General features: G+C 38.0%; 1 protein-coding gene across 15 annotated transcripts in view; it reads right to left on the minus strand.

Moving 5' to 3' along the window:
• Nucleotides 1–150: 150 nt before the first annotated feature.
• The window catches only part of Nt5dc1 (5'-nucleotidase domain containing 1), a 136,975-nt gene continuing 118,209 nt past the window's right edge, over nucleotides 151–18,916 (minus strand). For 6 of the 15 annotated variants that reach the window (XM_021247808.2, XM_021247809.2, XM_021247807.2 and 3 more), the window contains 4 exons: nucleotides 12,678–12,796; nucleotides 11,325–11,477; nucleotides 8,630–8,734; nucleotides 151–1,566 (listed from right to left, as the gene is read on the minus strand). In XM_021247808.2, coding sequence (XP_021103467.1) covers nucleotides 1,324–1,566; nucleotides 8,630–8,734; nucleotides 11,325–11,477; nucleotides 12,678–12,796 — 620 coding nt within the window. In that variant the 3' untranslated portion in view covers nucleotides 151–1,323. Of the gene's footprint in view, nucleotides 1,567–2,358; nucleotides 3,550–4,590; nucleotides 4,701–8,629; nucleotides 8,799–11,324; nucleotides 11,478–12,677; nucleotides 12,797–18,916 lie in introns of those variants that run through there. The other 9 variants (XM_021247811.2, XM_087207892.1, XM_013067188.3 and 6 more) reach the window with 6 other exon arrangements.

An 18,916-nucleotide genomic window follows, 5' to 3' on the forward strand; every position in this document is an offset into this window, starting at 1 on the left:
CAGTAGGACTAGAACTTTTGACATGAGAGAATTTCTACTCCTCAGTGGCCAAAACATACAATTTTTTATTTTGTGGTTGTCATTTTTCTTAACAGCAGTTTAAAGCATTTAAAGATTTTTTGGTTTTGTCATTTATCGAATAAACATGAATGAGGAAGAATAACTTTATTTTTAAAAGAAATCAAATTTCTATTTATACATGAGATCTTTCATTGAGCCCTAAACTTGATTGTGTATGCTTATTATAATATTCCAGTGACATTTTGGATAACATTTTCTTTTTTTGGGGGGGTACCGGAGATTGAACCCGGGACCTAGTGCTTGCAAGGCAGGCGGCAGAACCAGAGCTAAATCCCCAGGCCTGGATATCATTTTCAAATACATCATCATATATAGTCATTGGTAGATAACAGACAAAGCTATTGACTTCGAGGAAAAAAAGTCAAAAAACCTAGTACTTACCTGAGATACTTGTCTACAGTATATTTGGAATTTATCTGAACATTTATAAATCATAACAGAAGTTATCTTTTCATTGTATGTTTCATATGCTCAATCCTTTGCTACAATAAGTAAAATAATGACAATGACCAGTGTTGTTTTCTGGTCCTGTCCACTGTGGACAGTGAAGTTACAGCATAAGGTGTAGTCAGGAGCTTAGGAACATTATCTGGCTCCAAACATCTTTTAACAAATAGCTACTAATGGAACTATACATGACATACAGAACATGGCAATCTTGGATTGTAGTACACCCAAAAGACTCTTAAAGCAGTTTTCCTCAACCTTTTTTTTTTTTGTCATTTCTCTCTAAAGAGATAAATATTAAGGAATTTTTTTTTTTTTGGTGGGGCTGAACTTTGGAAGGCCACAATCCATTTTTTGAGAATCCATGTCTTAAAGTTATTGAAAATAAATAAGCAACCTTTAACATTAAAAGGGGAAGAAAAACTTAGTGGGGAACAGTGGAGATTGAGATAGTTGGCTTGTAGTATACTGTCCCATGTCTGTTCATCTCCTTGTTTTGGAAAAGACAGGACTAGTATGAAATGTAATAGCTTGAAAAAAATCATAAAGCCCTGGATTGCTGGGACCCATGCCCAAGGTTTCTGATCCAGTAGGTTTTGGGAAGGCCTTCAAATTTGCAAGTTCTAGGTGATGCTGTGCTATTAATCTAGCATAACACTTGGAGAACCACTGGACTGTGTGTGTGTGTACCTCGGTATGGAAAATAACAATAATGTTCTTTTTACTTCCAGGATACTTAGATTTTAATATAGTGAGTGTTGTTAAACATCAAATAAGTTTATATAAAATAGAAACTTATGGACAAATACCAATTACTTGGTCATTTTCACAAAAACTTGTTCCTACAAAGCATTTTAAAATATTTTTTGAAAATAACATTTTTAACAGAACATTTGTTGCATATATGGTTTCCATTAGAATGATTGTCAGTGTCTCATCATTTGATAAGACCATTGGTATAATGGACCAACGGATAGTAGCCAGCTGTTTTTGAACTGTTTGAAGAGAATCTTGTAAACTTGTAGTCCAGGGGTAATTCTGGGGAGAAAAAAAACACCACAATTGGATTATTATATAGGTTCCCAAATAAATTTCATAAATACAAGCAAATCAAAAGCTAATATTCTGTTTTATTTTTTAGAATTTCATAAATTTAATATTTCTTTTGCCCTTCCCCCATAGGTGGCATCAAGGATGAGTGTAGATGTTCTTCCTTATAAAGTTTACCATAATATTTAAATCAGAGCTCTAGTGAGTTGTAGTACTCTACACAAAAATTAACACCTAAAATAGGAATGCTCATCTGAATTAGAAACTTTAAAAACAAAATCTCTCAGGTCCTACTCAGGAGATCAAATAACTACTGAATGTTAGTGAATACTCTTTATATCCCTAAGGAGAAATTAGAAGGTTACTAAGAATAATCTTTGAATATTTAGCAAAGTAAGAACATGTGCAACATGGCATTTCTATGAGATAAGCATCCCATGTGTGCACACGGGCAGAACTAGGACCAGGAGGAGAATCGGGAGAACATACACTGCATACTTTGATGGTGGGACACTGTGTTATCTACATAATGGGCTTTTCAAGATCTTAGCCTTTAATTTCTCCAAGGAAACAACTGGAAATATTCCAAGTGAAGCCTAGTGACCTATGTCATGTTCATTCCACATGCAGATATAGGGCAATAATCAATTATTTCACAAATTTTACAAAGAAAAATATCATTTAGTAGTACTGAACATTTTGAAAATGGTATCGGCATAAATTATTTTATAATAGATGCCACTAAATCAAGTCTCAAGCAGTTAGTCTTTATGAGAAGGAACACTGCCTTCTTGATACCAGAGAAAGCTAGGATTATTGTGAATGGAAAAATATCCAGCATGAGTGCCTGACATTGGTCCTCACTGTTCTATTGGCTAGAGTACATTTTGAGCCATGCATTGAAAAAGGCATTGGGAAGTAAACTGATAACAATGAGTTTCTAAAATCATACATCTGAGGTCCTGGATTTGATAAACTACCAAAATGATACAGAACAAGTTGAGCCAACCACCCCCGACCCCTTCCTATAACTGCCTAAAGGAAATGCTTACATGTCTGTCTAGCTATAATGTATATAATGTGTATAATGTTAAAAAGATTACCTTAAAAGAATACTTACAAACCAAACACTATTGTTATATATGTGGTTAAGTACAAACTTTGTAACAGCTTTGTTATGGTTTAGATCTTTACCTCTCCCTTGCCCCCAAAGACTCATGTATTCAGAGGTGTGGCTTTTGCAAAGTGACTGGATTATGGGGGTGTCATACTCCTGAGTGGATCAATCCATCAATGAGTCCATTGTTGAATATCCTCTTAGCAGGCGGGGCTTAGTCAGAATAGGTGTGTTACTGGGTGCATGTGTATTCTTGTCCTTGGCTGTTCCCCTTGCCCTCTGCTTCCTGGCTGCTATGGGATGAACAGCTTTTCTCCACCATGCTTTCTGCCTTGGAGCAGCCAACTATGGACTAAAGCTGGACTAAACCTACTGAACTCTTAGGAATCAAATAAAACTCTTTAAGTTGTGTGTGTGTGGTAGTGTCCCAGTGATGGGAAAGTGATTGATACAATACAAAAATGGCTTCTAGGTATTTAATTGTGAATGAGAAAACCAAGTCTAATTAAGAGGCAAAAGTGGAACATAAAACTTTGCTTTTCAGTCTTGTCTCATTTCAAACAAATAATTTTATTTTGTTTAAAAAAAAAAAAAAGGTCTATTATAAAGAAATCTGGGAGGGCCGGGGATTTAGCTCAGTGGTTCCGCCGCCTGCCTCGCAAGTGCAAGGACCCGAGTTCAATCCCTGGTACCAAAAACCAAACAAACAAAAACTAAAGAAATCTGGGTATGGGATAACCAGACAGGCAGATAACTGTTCTGTTAAAATAAGGATCCCCAGGCTGGGGATTCCTAAGGCTGTGGATTCAGCAAGAAGAAAGAATTCACATTTCTGCTATAGTCATTGTTGGGTGCTATTTGGAAGAAAAGAGAAAGGGAGAAAAGAATCAAATTCTTGCTTACCACAACATTCTTCTGTTAAATACTTGTATTAACACACTGTATTGTCACTCATATTATCCACATTTGGTTAACAATTAAATGAAACAATGAATATTCTTAAACAGTAAATTCAGTGTAAAGTAATACAGAAATTAACAACTTCTGGGACTTAAATAAAGAGATTAGCAGGATAACATACAGACCCTGCCATTAACACACCTAAAGCCATGACCATCACAGTAGTTTTCTTCTAGCCATCTTTCTTACTGGAGGTAAATGAAAAGTAGTGTCCAACTGTACTGAATGTTACTGACATGACTAATATGAAGCTGTGTGTGAGAGAGACCTTCATAAGAATGTGATCATAGCATAGTGTTAACTTAAACTATACTATGCTTTTTGAGGAAGTGTTTTGAACATCAAAATAAAACAATATGACAGAACAACTCTCTCTCATTCTTTTCCCACAAAAAATGGATACTTGTTTAGTTTTGTTTTACTGTTGGCAAATCCTACTTAATACAATGGTACAATGGTAACTTGGTTCACAAACTTAATTCATTCCACGATTCTGGAAAAGATAGCCACGTTTGTGTTCATGCAGGAAAGATGGCTGTTACTGTGTTTGTCGCCTCATGCAAAGTTTGCAAACCAAACTGTTTACAAACAAAAGAGTTCATGAACTGAGGTACCAGTGTATTTTCTTTTGAGAAAAGTTGGACAGAAGACAAAGATCCTGCTGATTTCTCCTTTATGTTGCTCTGAAGAAAGCTTCTCGAATACAAAAAAGGGAGCTTGCTGTACGTAAGCTCCACAAGGGCATGGCTCTGTTTTCTGATGTGTCCCAAGTACCTGGAACAATACCTAGCACATAACAGGCACTCAATAAATACTTGCTGAATTTAAAAACAATACAAACCAGGGAGATGCACTGAGATTATAGTTAAGGAGACGTGGTCATTTTTCCAATTATTTGAGAGAAATATTTAAATATTAGAATAATAGAAATTCACCTTTGACTTTGTTACTATGCATAACCATATTCTCTTAGTAGGTGTTACCCAGCTACTTTATGATAATCCAGTGGCTTCCACTGTCATACTCTCTCATTAAAAATATGAATCTTGAAAGAAAAAGACAAAGTGATAAAAATTATTAAAAATAATGGTTTAATTCTGTGCTAGCCCCTCTAAGGTTCCAAAGTTCATTAACAGGAAAATTGTTTGTAAAAGAAAGAATTATATTTAGGCTTTCTTTCCTTAATTTTAGGAGTACAAGCATGAAATAAAAAAAACCATTCTTTGAAACTAGTGAGAACAAGATATTTCAAAGAGTAGGACAGTCTGACATTGGGCTTGTAGGCTGACCCGAAGGATTGCATCGTGGTCATACATATCATCATTATCCTACCAGTAATTCAGATAAATATCTTACTTTACTTTCAAATCCATCCTGTGAAGGAGGTCAGCAGCCTAATATTACCATTCCCAATATAAGGAAGAATAATCTGAATTCAAAAATTTAACTAGACTTCCACATCTAAATTGGTGCTGACAGAACTAGAAAAGCTGAACAAAAATATAAATATCACAGTGAATTCACTGGAGAGCTGAAGAGAACCAACAGTTGAACCATATAATTCCCACGCAGGAACAGTCATCAGAAAGGTGATCTCAGTCTGCCACAGCTCATCCTTATTCTAAGGTAACACCCCTCAGCGTTTCTGCACAGGTTGAGGGAGCTTGCCAGGCTCACCCCTCCTTCAGCACATGCTCTTCTCCAGTTCTTATCCCTGTAGGTTCATGGAGTTCCTGAAAGGCCCACTACCCACTTTGGTGGGCTCTCTGGAAAGAGTAGAAACCCAGAGGGGAAAGCAGCCTCAAAGACGGTTGAATACTTTTCTAATATCAGAGAAAATGTGTTGCATTTAGTACATATTAGCTGTAAGTCAATACTGGATTGCTTTAATGTTTATATCATAATTGCTGGGGTTTTTTCTCTAAAATTAAGGGCGGTACATAACTTTTTAAAGGTATGTTAATATCTAATTTGTCTCCAGTGATACCATTGTAGCTGTTTCACTTGATATTAACAGGGCCACATAATTGTCACCATTTCTCAGTAAGCCAACACTCACACTGCCTTTGTGACATTAACAATACTAGACTCCATTCCCAGTAAACTTAGTTGCTGGCCTAACTACAATGTATCTATCCTCCTCCCCTAAAATAACCAAGGTGATAGAATCTTGGGGCTGCATCAAATGATTATAGTTATTAGACATGCCCAAAATACATCACTGAAAAGCAACTAAAGAGATCTCTATTCAAATGATAATTAGACATGTCCAAAATAACATCACTGAAAAGCAACTAAAGAGATCTCTATACTAGCAACAAAGTCTAGACTATAAGCATGCACAAAACAAATAAAAATGATACAAACATGGGAATAAAAGGCAACAAGACATCTAAGTCCCCTGAAGCCAATCCAGGGGGCATTAAGAGGCCAAATAATATAGCCATGCACTGGAATTACTCAAAAGCATATTAGAGGAGGTTACAAAACAGCTCAAAGAGATACTCAGAAGGATTAGAAAAGATATAAGTAAGATAATAGAAGTAATAACCAAAAAGATGCAGGAGCTCTTGAAAGACACTAATAAAAAGCTAGATGAACTAAACAAAATGATATAAAATATGAATGACCAGTTTATCAACATGGTACATGAAAAGGTTTCAACCAGAAATCCAGGGATTAAAGATAATACTGAAAGTATAGGCAGCAGGATGAACCAATGTGAGGACAGAATTTAAGAATTAGAAGACAATGATGTTTTCAAAGACCAACTATTCAAAGACACTTTGAAAACAATAAGAGAAAATGAAAAATGGATCTAAAAACTGCTAGATGATACAAAGAAGACTGGACTATAACTGAAATAAGTAAAAAAATCAGAACACAATACAAATGGCATGAAAAACCTGTTTATAAAAGTTAATGGCAGAAAAGTTCCCAAATACAGAGAAGGAAACACATACAGATAAATGAGGCATATAGAACATCATATGGCCAAGACCAAAAGAGAACCCCTCCACCGCACATTATACTCAAAATTCTATAAGTGTTATCACCAGGACAAAATCTTAAAAGGTGCTATAAAGAGGCAACAAATAACATACAAAGGTAAACCCATGAGAATCACAGCACGCTTCTCTAAACAAACCTTAAAGGCCATGGGGGCTTGGAGTGAATTGTTCCAAGCCCTAACAGATAACAACTTCCAATCTCGAATTATATATCCTGCAAAACTTTCCTTTAAAACTGATGGAGAAATAAAGTATCTCCATGTCAAGGAATACCTCAAGAAATTCATGACCACCAAACCAGCATTACAAAAAATTCTCAAGAGACAAGCCTACCCTAGAAAGAGACAAGCCAACAGTGTAAGTCAAAAGAATGAATACACCTGGCAGGATGAGCAGCTAAGCAAAAGGAGAAAAATGAGGAAATCAGCAACAGGAAAATAATGCAATGGCAGGAATAAGTCAATACCTCTCAATAATGACTCTCGATGGGAATGGTCTCTTTTCCCTAATCGAAAGACACAGATTGGTAGAATAGATCAAGAAAGAAAACCCAAATATACAAGAAACATTTAATTCAAAAAGATATTCACAGATTAAAAAATCAAAGAATGGAAAACAATATTCCATTTAACAAGAACCCATAAAAAAACAGGAACTGCTATCCTAATTTCAGCAAAAGTAAATTTCAAAATAAAACTGATCAGAAGAGACAAGGTCATACATATGGGTTAAGGAACAATTCAACAGCAAGAGTTAACAATTATATACATGTCAAATACTGGCACTCAATAAAACACTAATGGACGTGAAAAGTCAGATAAACACCAGTACAATAGTGATGGGGGAACTCAATACCCCACTGTCACAAATGGACAGATCAACTAGACAAAAAAAATCAACCAAGAAATATCAGAGTTGACCCAAATCTTTGAACAAATGGACTTAATACATATCTACAGTGTTCTGTCCAACAACAATACACATTCTTCTCAGCAGCACATGGGACTTTCTCTAAAATAGACCACATACTAGCCAATAAAGCATGCTTAAGTAAATGCAAAAATACCTCATGCATATTATCAGACTATAGTGACTGAAACTAGAAATCAATGGCACAAGAAACCACAGAAAGTAGGCAAAACACTTAGAAATTAAATAATAACCTCTTGAATAACCAATGGGTCACAGATGAAATTGAAGATATTAGACAATTTCTATAATCAGACAATTATGCCCGTACAATACAGCAGAACTTATGGGATACAATGAAAGCAGTACTAAGAGGGAAGTTCATACTGAATTACTACGTCAGAAAAAAAGAATAAGCTCAAATAACCTAACGATGCACCTCAAAGTCCTAGAAAAATAAGAACAATCCAAACCAAAGCTAATATGAGGAAGAAGGAAATTAAAAAGATCAGGATGGATGGAAATTAATGAAATTGGGACAAAAAATACAAAGAATGAATCAGAGTTGGTTCTTTGAAAGATTAAACAAAATAGACAAACTCTTAACCAGTTTTATCAAAATAAGGAAAGAAAAGATCCAAATCCATGCAATCAGAAATAAGAAAGGTGTCTAGCTTGATAATTAACTTTATAAAGTCTTATAAATAAATGAATCCAAGCTGGAAAAATAAAAGGAGGGTGGAGGGTAGGGTCATAAGAGAACTGAAATATGTTATGTGCATATACCATATACCAATTCCCTACAGTGAATGTAATCATTATGTACTATAAACATGTACTAGTTAGAACTAAAAAAAAAAAATCTAGGTTTTTGGATCCATCATAGGGCTGGTCCTAATTACCCAGGCTGCCACATCTACACATCTAGAAGATGTTTCACAAGAAAAGAAATCAATATCATGGGAAGGTTTTCTCTGAAAGACAAAAATTCTAGTAGGTAAGGTCAATGTCCAGTAACAGGTAAAGTTTCATAGGTATTTCCCTCCCACCTTACCTGCAATTGCTTCAAGACTTGGAATTGCAATAGTGCTGTAAGTACTGATTTTGTTAGAAGACCATGTATAAACCAAGGAGTCCTCTGTATTTTCCCGTTCAGAAACTGAATCAATAAAAAAAGAGCCCCATTTTTTAGATAGGGTATTTAGAGGCTTTGCCTTTGGTTCCTAAAACAAGAGAACAGAGTAACTATGCTTAATATTGAAAATCAATTAACCTCAAATTTTTTTTTCACTCAATAAATCAAAATGGAAAAAACCCATTACATTTTTGGAAGGAAAATAACATTTCCTTATTATGAAGTATCCTTTATCTCAATCTAGAACTGGGTTTTTAAATAGTCAGTTGGTTATAATCTGAAAACTACCCCAAACACAGCAATCTAGAAATGTAGTTTTTCCTATAATTAAAATAACTCCAATTTAATTCTTATTGTAGTATCTAAAGGGTGTTTAAAAGACAACTTGGGCTGGGTGTGGCGGTACATGCTTAGAGGCTGAGGCAGGTGGATCTTGAGTTGGAGGCCAGCCTGTGCTACATACTGAGTTCCAGGCCAGTCTCAACTACAATGTGAGACCTTGCTACAAAACAAATGAAAAGAAGCTTAGGTCTAATTTTTTAATTTGCTATTTTTTAAAAATAATGCAATGAAGACAAAATTATTTCTTACTCTAGATGTACTGGAACATGAAGCCAATCAACTGATTGATGTAAGGTTTCAAATTATTAGTTTATTTTAAAGTATCTTATTTTTTCAGCTATTCATTGGGAATACTGACATAAATATGACCACTTCTCATAGGGCTAACCTCAGTCCTTGTCATATAAGCATTCTTCACTTAGGGAATCCCCACAGGCAGTGGTCACACTAGACACATAATCCTAGATAAAACAACATTTGTTTCTGACTGAAAGGCCAAATTGGTGTTCACCAAAATAAAGAATAAAAATTATTTTCATTACACACAGAGTTGTCAAATGTAACACAGTGAAACTTGAGTGAACAATATTGGCCCCACTTTATGTTTTCTAAGGTAGATATCTTAGACTGCTTTTTAAATAATGTAAAACATCCTGGCTCAGTTAAATCAATCTGATTGCTGTTTTATTTGCTGTAGGTATTACTGGTGAATGCTGGTGCCTCCCTCAGAGGTAAACTTGCCTTTAGTCTGCTTTCCCAATACCTTTTTCCTAATTTCTGACTGAATATCTGATTTCTTACATGCTGGCGATCAATCCATTGCTAAATTCATTAGGCTGAACCACATTAAAGTACAGGTATTTACCTGTTTTTGACAAATAAAAACATCAATTTATAAAGTTTGATCTAGACAGATACTGTAGAACTCCTCTCCCATTGGACAGTCGTGTCCTAGGTATCATGAACAAAATATCTAATATCGAGGCAGCCAAACACATCAATTTTTATTACTGTTGTTTTCTGGGATGTAATCTGAGATGTCACTTGCCACCCTGAGGTCAGAAAAGTACTTTCAAAATTCAAACCTCTGTGAAACACAAGTTGATCCCACAGAATGCAGTACCTATAAATGTTCTGCCTCACAGCATCGATCTTGAAACAATCCAGTCAATGTGATTTTTAATTACATTTTCGAAAGTTCACAGAGGCTTAATGAAGTAATTAGAAATATGGAGTTACAGGGCCAGGGATTTAGCTCAGTGGTTTCGCCGCCTGCTGCACAAGCCCAAGGACCCGAGTTCGATCCCCAGGTCGAACAAAAACAAAACCAAAAAAACAAACCAAAAAAAAAAGAAATATGGAGTTACATTCTTTTGCATTCAGACTTTAAGCTGGACAAAAGATAACATGTTTTATGTGTTTTGTGCTTGGTCTTTTTTTTTTTTGGTACATGGGATCAAACTCAGGACCTCACGCTTCACAGGCAGGCACTGTGCTGCTGAGCTAAATCCCCAGCCCCACTTGGTCTTTTTCTTTTGTTTTTGGTACCAGGGATCGAACTCAGGATGTTGCACTTATGAGGCAGATGCGCTGCCACTGAGTTAATCCCAGACCCTGGTCTTTTTCTTTTTTTTTGGTACTGGGGACTGAATGCAGGTCCTTGTGCTTGCACAGCAGGTGGCGAAACCACTGAGCTAAATCCCCGGCCCCCGGTCTTTTTCTTAACAATCACAAACTATAGGCTCTCATGGTGTGCTTTCTTTTTAGCTGTCTTTACGAACTCCTCCTGCTTGTCTCTGGGTGAAGCAACTGCCTTCTCTGTAGGGAAGCAGCAGGGGTTTACACTGTCCTGAGTGCAATGCCCACTACCCAACTGATGCGTTGCTTTCGCCCTCTCCGCGGAAGTCTGCCATGCTGAGGAACAGACCTCACTAACACACTGACGCAATCTAAATTGGTACACTGTGGTTCTAAGTTCATGTCAAAAGGTGTTTGTAGAGGAAAAAAAGAACAAAAAGCCCAATTCTTCACTTGCCTTCAAATACAAGCAAAGATGCATGATAGATTTTCAATAAAGCAGATAATACAACTAAGTTGGCCTAACATATCTGCTAAGGAGGAGTTCATCAGTACAAACACTACTTCAAAAATGAACTACCGAAACATGAGGACATTCATTCAGGGCAGGATAATTTTGAAGGCGAGTAGTATGAGGGTATTTTAGCTTTCAAACAAAGGTTTTTCTTTCAAGAAAAGCACAGACAACCCTTACCTCATATTTTCCCTTCTTCTCCAGAGGCTCTGCCTCCTCAGGCTTTTCACCTTCCTCCCCTCTGAGTTCTTCTAGGATGAGAACTGTCTCCCAGTGACTATAATGACTCGCTGGGAAAATGTCTGAGTGCATGCTGTCACCAAAGTAAACAACCTAAAAGTCAGGCAGCAAATTCTGTTTGAGAGTGGTGGTTATTTTATGGAAGGCAGAAGAAAATTCCTCAACAAGCATCAAAGTATGACAATCAAAAATGGTCTAAGTTTACACATCTGAAACTTCCTTGGATAATTTCAGAGGTGGCCACTGACTTGACTCCCAGGGCACCTGATTTGTATTAGAAGTTACACAACCCAGCTGCAGGTGGAATAAAGGTAGAAGAGACAGAATGTTCCTAAAGAAGTGACCCCATGTGTCTACATGAAATGTTTGTAATCAAATCTGTCCCTAGGTTTAATGATACATGCCACAGGTTTAACAAGTCAACTTGTTGAGGTGGGTTACAGATTACCAAGCATGCACTACAATCACTTTTGAAGAGGGTTTCTGGGCCCCACAAGCGATGTGCTGAAGCAGAACCCATCAGAGTGTGGCTGGACATGTGAAATCTAAAAAGCATCCCAGGCTTTCTGAGGCTAATTCCCATGGAAACAGTCCCAGTGGTGGCAAACCTATGGCACGTGTGCCGCAGTTGGCTGTTTCTATCATTGAAAACTTTAAAAGGTTTGCTACCACTGGTCTAGACCTTCCGATTTATAAAGGAGAAAACAAGGTTAAGGGACAAGAACCAGAACCTTCAAGTCAAGATGCTCTGTCCACTAAACCCACCTCAGGAGCCCTTCGAGGGCTGTGGCAATGTGGGAGCCAGCAGAGCAGAACTCATTACTCAATGATCTGTCTTGCTCCTGTGGCTCCTGGTAAATATTTTTTAGAAGAAAAAGAGTCTGCTGTAAACAATACACTATCTGCAATATAACAATGTGATCAGGATGTCAAAAGAAAATGTGTCTTTAGGCTAGTCTGTAGTGTAATTTCATTTAATGCTTGTTTTACATATAGAAACTCTTTTTTTTCTGATGCATTAACAAGATCTCATTCCTCAGGCACCCCAAACATGAAGCCCTTGCACTCTGCTTGGAATCCTTGCTCCTCACTGTCACAAATAAAGATCAAGTGTACATCAAAAAAGGCAAGATTTATTTCATCAGAAGAGGTAAAAGGAGAGACTTAGTAGGCAGAGGCATATGATTCCACCATAGGTGACTAAGCTGAATTCATTTACGGCTAAGGGTTTAGGTATTTCACTGTTTACATCAGCAAGTGGACATGGAGGACTCTGCCTCAATCAGAAAATACCTTGGGCTTCGGTTTGCTGGTCATTTTCTTCAGAAGCTCATAAAGGTGAGCAGAGTTCCCCTGGGAGTACCAGCCAGGCTTATCCAGAGACGGTAGCGACTCCTGCTCCTCATCGTCCTCTGCAGACACAGTTGACAGTCAAACACTTGATCAAGGGAGACACTCAGGAAGTCTGCATTCAGGGTGGGACTGCCTGCAGGCCCACCCATTTAGTGACCACTTGTCACGAGCACCTTGTGGATGTGCATTTTTAAACCCTCTAAATTGGGGAAAATAAGGCTTATGAAAGTTATCTTGCCCAAGATCTCGAAGCTGGTAAGTGATTTATTCAGTGATTAGACATATGCTTAAATTTGGTAGCCAAGGTACCTCAAATGCTTTACCTTAACTTGGGTGGTGGAGAATAGTAATGGGACTGTCTGATCTTAAAGCATGAGTTTGTGGGCCACATCAAGCTGTCTGCTCTCAGCTCTATGTTCACAAATCCAAGCAGTTATACACTATTTAGACAGGGGTCACATTTCTGTTCATGGTCTGTAGGAGGCACATGAATTTCTGTTTTCATGTAATATTTAAAAACATGCCTCAGTACAATGAGGACATTGATTTAAATAAGCTTAATTAAAAATACTAGATTGTTGTGCCCAGATCGCGAGGTCCCCAAAGACCACCAAGGAGCTGATTCCGATGCAAACACACGAGGGTCGTTTATTCAAGCTCGAGCAGGGACTCTCAACTGTCACCGCACAGCGGGTCAAGATTGAGAGCCCCGACTCTAAAACACCAGGGGTTTTCATAGAGGTTACAGCAAGGTGTGGGGTTTCAAAAAGGTGCGGGGTTTCAAATCACACGCAAATCACATGATTGGCTAGCATTTAGCAAATTTTGAAAGTTTAAACCTAATTGGTTGGGCCTTGCGCGCTGAACTGCAAACGGCTGCTCAAGTCATCAAAAAGAACATCTGGGATACTGGGGTATTGGGGTAACTACTGATTAGCTGTTGCAGGCCATTGAGAAAAGCATCTGGGACATTGAGGCAGCTACTGATTAGCTGTTGCTAGGCTAGTTGCTAGGGGACTGCTGAACATTATCACAGGCAGGTGGCCAAAGTACATCTTGTGGTTTTTCTTGGAACTAGAATTTATGTCCAGGCCACCTTACTCTAAGATGGGGCCAAATTTTAAAATGGAGTTACTCAGGTCTCACAAGATAATAAATACAAAAGAAAAAATTAAGGTGGATATAGATGATAGGAAACAAATCATAGTCATAGTCTAAGTTTTAAAACTGGGATAATTACAATACTTACATCATAGAGTGATTCTGCACAATAAATTAATACAGATGAAGTATATGTGTCAATCACATTAGTGTTTAAAAAGTATTAGGTGCAGAGCCGGGGATTTAGAGCTCAGTGGTTCCGCCGCCTTCCTCGCAAGTGCAAGGTCCTGAGTTCAATCCCCAATACCAAAAAAAAAGTATTAGCTGCTGTCCTTTCAGTTTATAGGTAAAGAAACTGATATCTGGACAAATTAAGGAGTCAAAAGAAAATGTGTCTTTAGGCTAATCTGTGGTATAATTTCAGTTATTGCTTATTTACATATGAAAACACTTCCTTTCTGATGAATAGGATATCCTTCATCAGGCACCCCAAACACAAATCTCTTGCACTCTCTGGCTTGTGGTCCTCTGTCCAGTACCTAATTGTTGCTGCCAGAGCCAGGCAATTCCTGGAAGCACTTCAAACCAGGGTCAGCAGACTCTGATTTTGAACTCTAGGATCCAAATGTAGCACAAGGTATCACTGGGGACAAGAACAATTGCAGCACAAAAGAAAACTTCATTGGGTATCCCTGAGGACACCATAAACTGACAGTTCTTACCCTGAGCAGAGCCTCAGCCAACTCCTGTGACACCTTTATACAATGCCAAAACTCAGTGCTATTAATAGAGATCCGTTTACATCAAAACAAGTAGGCAATGGGAAAGAAGGACTCCAGAACGTAGAACAGGTGAGTTCTAGAAAAAGTTCTTGCAACTTAACAGAGTTCAAAAATGAAACTTAAAAATATGTGAATGTATTACTCAAAAATGACAATAAAACATATTTTTAAAATACTAATATGACAATACCAAATATTGTTAAACTCACCTGTTCTACAAAAGGCAACCATTCTTTTATACACATAAAAGCAAATATGAACATATATTCTTTTTCTCCACTTTAAAAACTATTTGCTGAGGCATAACTGACACACAAAACCTGCCTGTGTACATTTACAGCATACGGTCTGGTGAGTTCAGGCACATATATGCACCTTGTATTGGCTGAACTACTGTATGTCCCCCAAATTCATCCATGTAAGTCCTGGCCCCCAGGATATTGGAAAATAAATGTGTTTGGATGTGGGGCCTTTAAACATATTCTGCTGCTTTCATTCAGCAAGTTAATATTACTGGCACTGTCCTAGATATTTCTCTAAGGAAGATATACAAATGATCAACAGGTATATGAACAAAAAATGTTCAACATCACTAATCACTGAGTGTTAATACAAATTAAAACCATAATGGATTAACGCCTCATTCCTGTTATAATGGCTTTTACAAAAATGATGAAAGACAACACATATGGTTGAGGATGTAGACAAAAGGAAAACCTTGCACACAGCTGGTACAGGCATTATGGAAAACAATGCAGAGGAATCTCCAAAAATTAAAACAGGGCTGAGGGCATGGCTTAGTGGTAGAACACATGCTTTGCATGTGTGAATCCCTGAGTTCGGTCCCTACCACACCACTGAATGAATGAACGAATGAATGGAGTAGACCTAGCAAATAATTCAGCAATCCAAAGGATAGGAAATCAGTATATTGAAGGTATATCTGCATTTCCATGCTCATTACAGCATTACTTATAATAGTCAAGATACGCAAGCAAACCAAATGTCTCTCAGTGGATTAAAGAAAATGTGTTATGTACAGCCATCTCTTAGTATCCATCTGAGGGATAACATTTGCATATGATCTATGAATATCCTTCCATATATATTTTGAGTCATCTCTGGCTTATGATATCTAATAAAATAAAAATGCTATGTAAATAGTTGTCACACTGTATTGTTTAGGAACGACAACAAAAAGGTCTGTATATGTTCAATGCAGATGCAATTATTTTTCAGTATTTTTACCAGTGGTTGTGTGGGACTGCATAACTCTGTAATTATAAAACTCCCCTAGCCCCAACTGTGATTGAATGTGAGTAAATAGATAAAGATGCTTGTTAGTTCCAGGACACTAGATAAGATCTGTATCAGCCATAATTATTCAACTCTTTGTTCAAAAACTGATGTTCTCGACACCACTATCTATAGAACAATCTACAAAACATCTGCTGACCATCAGTACCTGTCAGGCTAATTAACATACAAAATGTAAGACCACTAACCTTTGTTCCCTCTTCTGTAAATTTCACCTGTTAACTTCCCTGCAACCCCCTATAAAAAGAGCCTCAGACTCTGGGCTGATTGCCTCTCTAAGCTACTTTGCTTTGGGAGTGCCCTCTGGCCAGACTAAGGTCTGTTTTACTTTCCAATTTGTCTAGTGTGTTCCTTCCCGGGTGTTCTTCGCTGCAGTCAGCTCCTCGGAGCGTTTGGTAAGGCCCTTGGTCTTACATTCTGGAGGCACCGCTGGGATACCTGGGTGTGCTTCACTACAGTCAGCTCCTCGGAGCGTTTGGTAAGGACAGAGGTCTTACATAATTAAACAGAAACACTACATAAAATTCAGTAACTTGTCAGCATAAGTTAATGCATTTGAGCTCCAATATTAAAAATTTGGTGTATTTTTAATGTGTATTCCTGTCCATTGCTGGTGTGATATTTTAATTAAAGAAACTCTATGAAATATTATACATATTATTTCAGACAGGTAAGTTACTTAGATATCTTGTGTGACGTAAGACAGGACCAGCTCTCCAGGAGCCAACACAGCTAGGAGCCAACTGGAGGACAATTAAAACACATTCACTGAAGGTCAGAATTGTAAAAGAGAAACTACACACCCTTGTGCTACCCCTGGGGATAAATAGCAGAGATTGATATTCTAAATAGGTATCAATCACCTGGGTGGGGGTCAAGGTCTTAACCCAGCCTCTCCAGGAAATATCCCTGACCCCCACCCTTACTAAAAATCCTTGTATGCCTGCTATGTGACTTGCTCCCCCATTTAATCAATATTACCTGGGTGACTGTACTTGTAATCTTATCGGTTGGTCATGGTTTTGTCTCACCTCATGCCCACCTTGGAAATTTCCACTGGGTCTTATTGTAAGACCGAGGGCCTTACCAAACGCTCCGAGGAGCTGACTGCAGGGAAGAACACCTGGGAAGGAACACACCAGACAAGTTGGAAAGTAAAACAGACCTTAGTCTGGCCAGAGGGCACTCCCAAAGCAAACTAGCTTAAAGAGGCGACTAGCCCAGAGTCCGAGGCTCTTTTTATAGGGGGTTGCAGGGGAAGTTAACAGGTGAAATTTACAGAAGAGGAACAAAGGTTAGTGGTCAGCTGACACATACTGATGGTCAGCAGATGTTTGTAGATTGTTCTATAGACAGCGGTGTCCGGAACCTCAGTTTCGAACAAAAAGTTGAGTAATTTACTTTGGGACCTTATGGCTGATACAGATCTTATCTAGTATCCTGGAACTAACAAGCATCTTTATCTATTTACTCACATTCAATCACAGTTGGGGCTAGGGGAGTTTTATGATTACAGAGTTATGCAGTCCCACATTATAGTTTTGTCTCACTTTTTACCTGCCTCACCACATGGCTTTGCTGTATAAAAATCTTTGAAAAGTGGGGTGGGCGGGCAACCCACTTTCCTGTCCCCCTTCTATCTCTCTTACGCAAAAGCTTGCTTTCTTCCAATAAATTTTTCCTACTCTCAACCTCCATTGTTCCTAGAATTCATTCTTCGATTTTAGAAAACACAAACTTATGTTTCAGTTATCTAGTAGGTTTGGGAGTTATGGCTCTTCCCCCTATATCAATACTACTGCAGATATAGATTTTTGGGGAACAAAACATGAAAACACTGCAAAAAATAAAAAATTTCATTTACTGAGTACTTATATATTTAAATATAAGTCTGTAAAGGGGAAAAAGCTTAAGTTTTTTTCTGGTTTAATTAAAAGAATATTGTTCCCAGGTAACAAATTATTATTATTATTTTTTGCTCCTGTACAGGGGATCAAACTCAGGACCTTGCTCTTGCGAGGCAGGTGCGGCACCGCTGAGCTAAATCCCTGGCCCAACAAATTATTTCTAAATATGAAGGATTTCAGAATAAAATATAAGCCAATATATATATTTTAAAAATTAGTACTTTCCTTTTTTCTTGACCAGGAGTTTTAGCACTGTCACTACTGAGATTTGGGGCCAGAACTGTCCCTGGGGGCACTGTCCTCTGTGTTACTGGATGGTAACACAGAGGACAGCACCCTCATTCTCCACTCACCAGATGTGAGCAGCATCCTGCTTCTGCGCTGGCAAGAAAAATTTCTCCAGACACTGCCCAATTTGCACTGGGGGGGGCAAAACTGCCGTCACTGAAAACCAGTGAACTAGACCACTCTCATCAGCATAAAGGTAGATTCTAGTATCTTCAATCTTAATGAAATGTGTCCTGGATCCTACATTGTCTTCCAGCTAAAACTTCAACTCTGCTTTCACAGCTAAAATTCTAGATAGTTATCCACCTTCCCAGGCTCCGTGACCCCCCATGAACTCTAAGCTTCATCCCTCAGCGCTGGGAACTGTTCACAGACAGGCCAGGGGATCTCCATGCTCCCCATCACAGGGGCCATTTCTTGTTCTTCATTTCTAAGGCTTAACCCAGCTGTTGTTCTATTTGACCCCTCTTTCCTCTCCTGCTTCCCTGACTGACGTGCCTGCTTCTGTGCTGTGTTTTATCTTCTCTATCATCAGTGCTACGATGTTAGTTAGCATGGCCCAAGACTTGCTCTGGGCCTTTTCCCCTCAATGATCCTTCTCTATCTGATCTCAAGCCCTTCACTTAAATATCCATCTGTGAGCTGATGATTCGAAAATTCTTCTCCTGACCCTAGACCTCTTCCCTTGGACCCCAGGCTTATTTATACAATCATCTAATTGATAGCATCAGTTACATAATTCATAGGAATCTCAAAAGTAGTACACTGAAAAATGAGTTCTTAC

This window comes from Heterocephalus glaber, unplaced genomic scaffold (assembly GCF_053883595.1).
Source record: "Heterocephalus glaber isolate CG9 unplaced genomic scaffold, H.glaber_assembly_v1.0 deba00000896, whole genome shotgun sequence".
NCBI lineage: Eukaryota > Metazoa > Chordata > Mammalia > Rodentia > Bathyergidae > Heterocephalus > Heterocephalus glaber.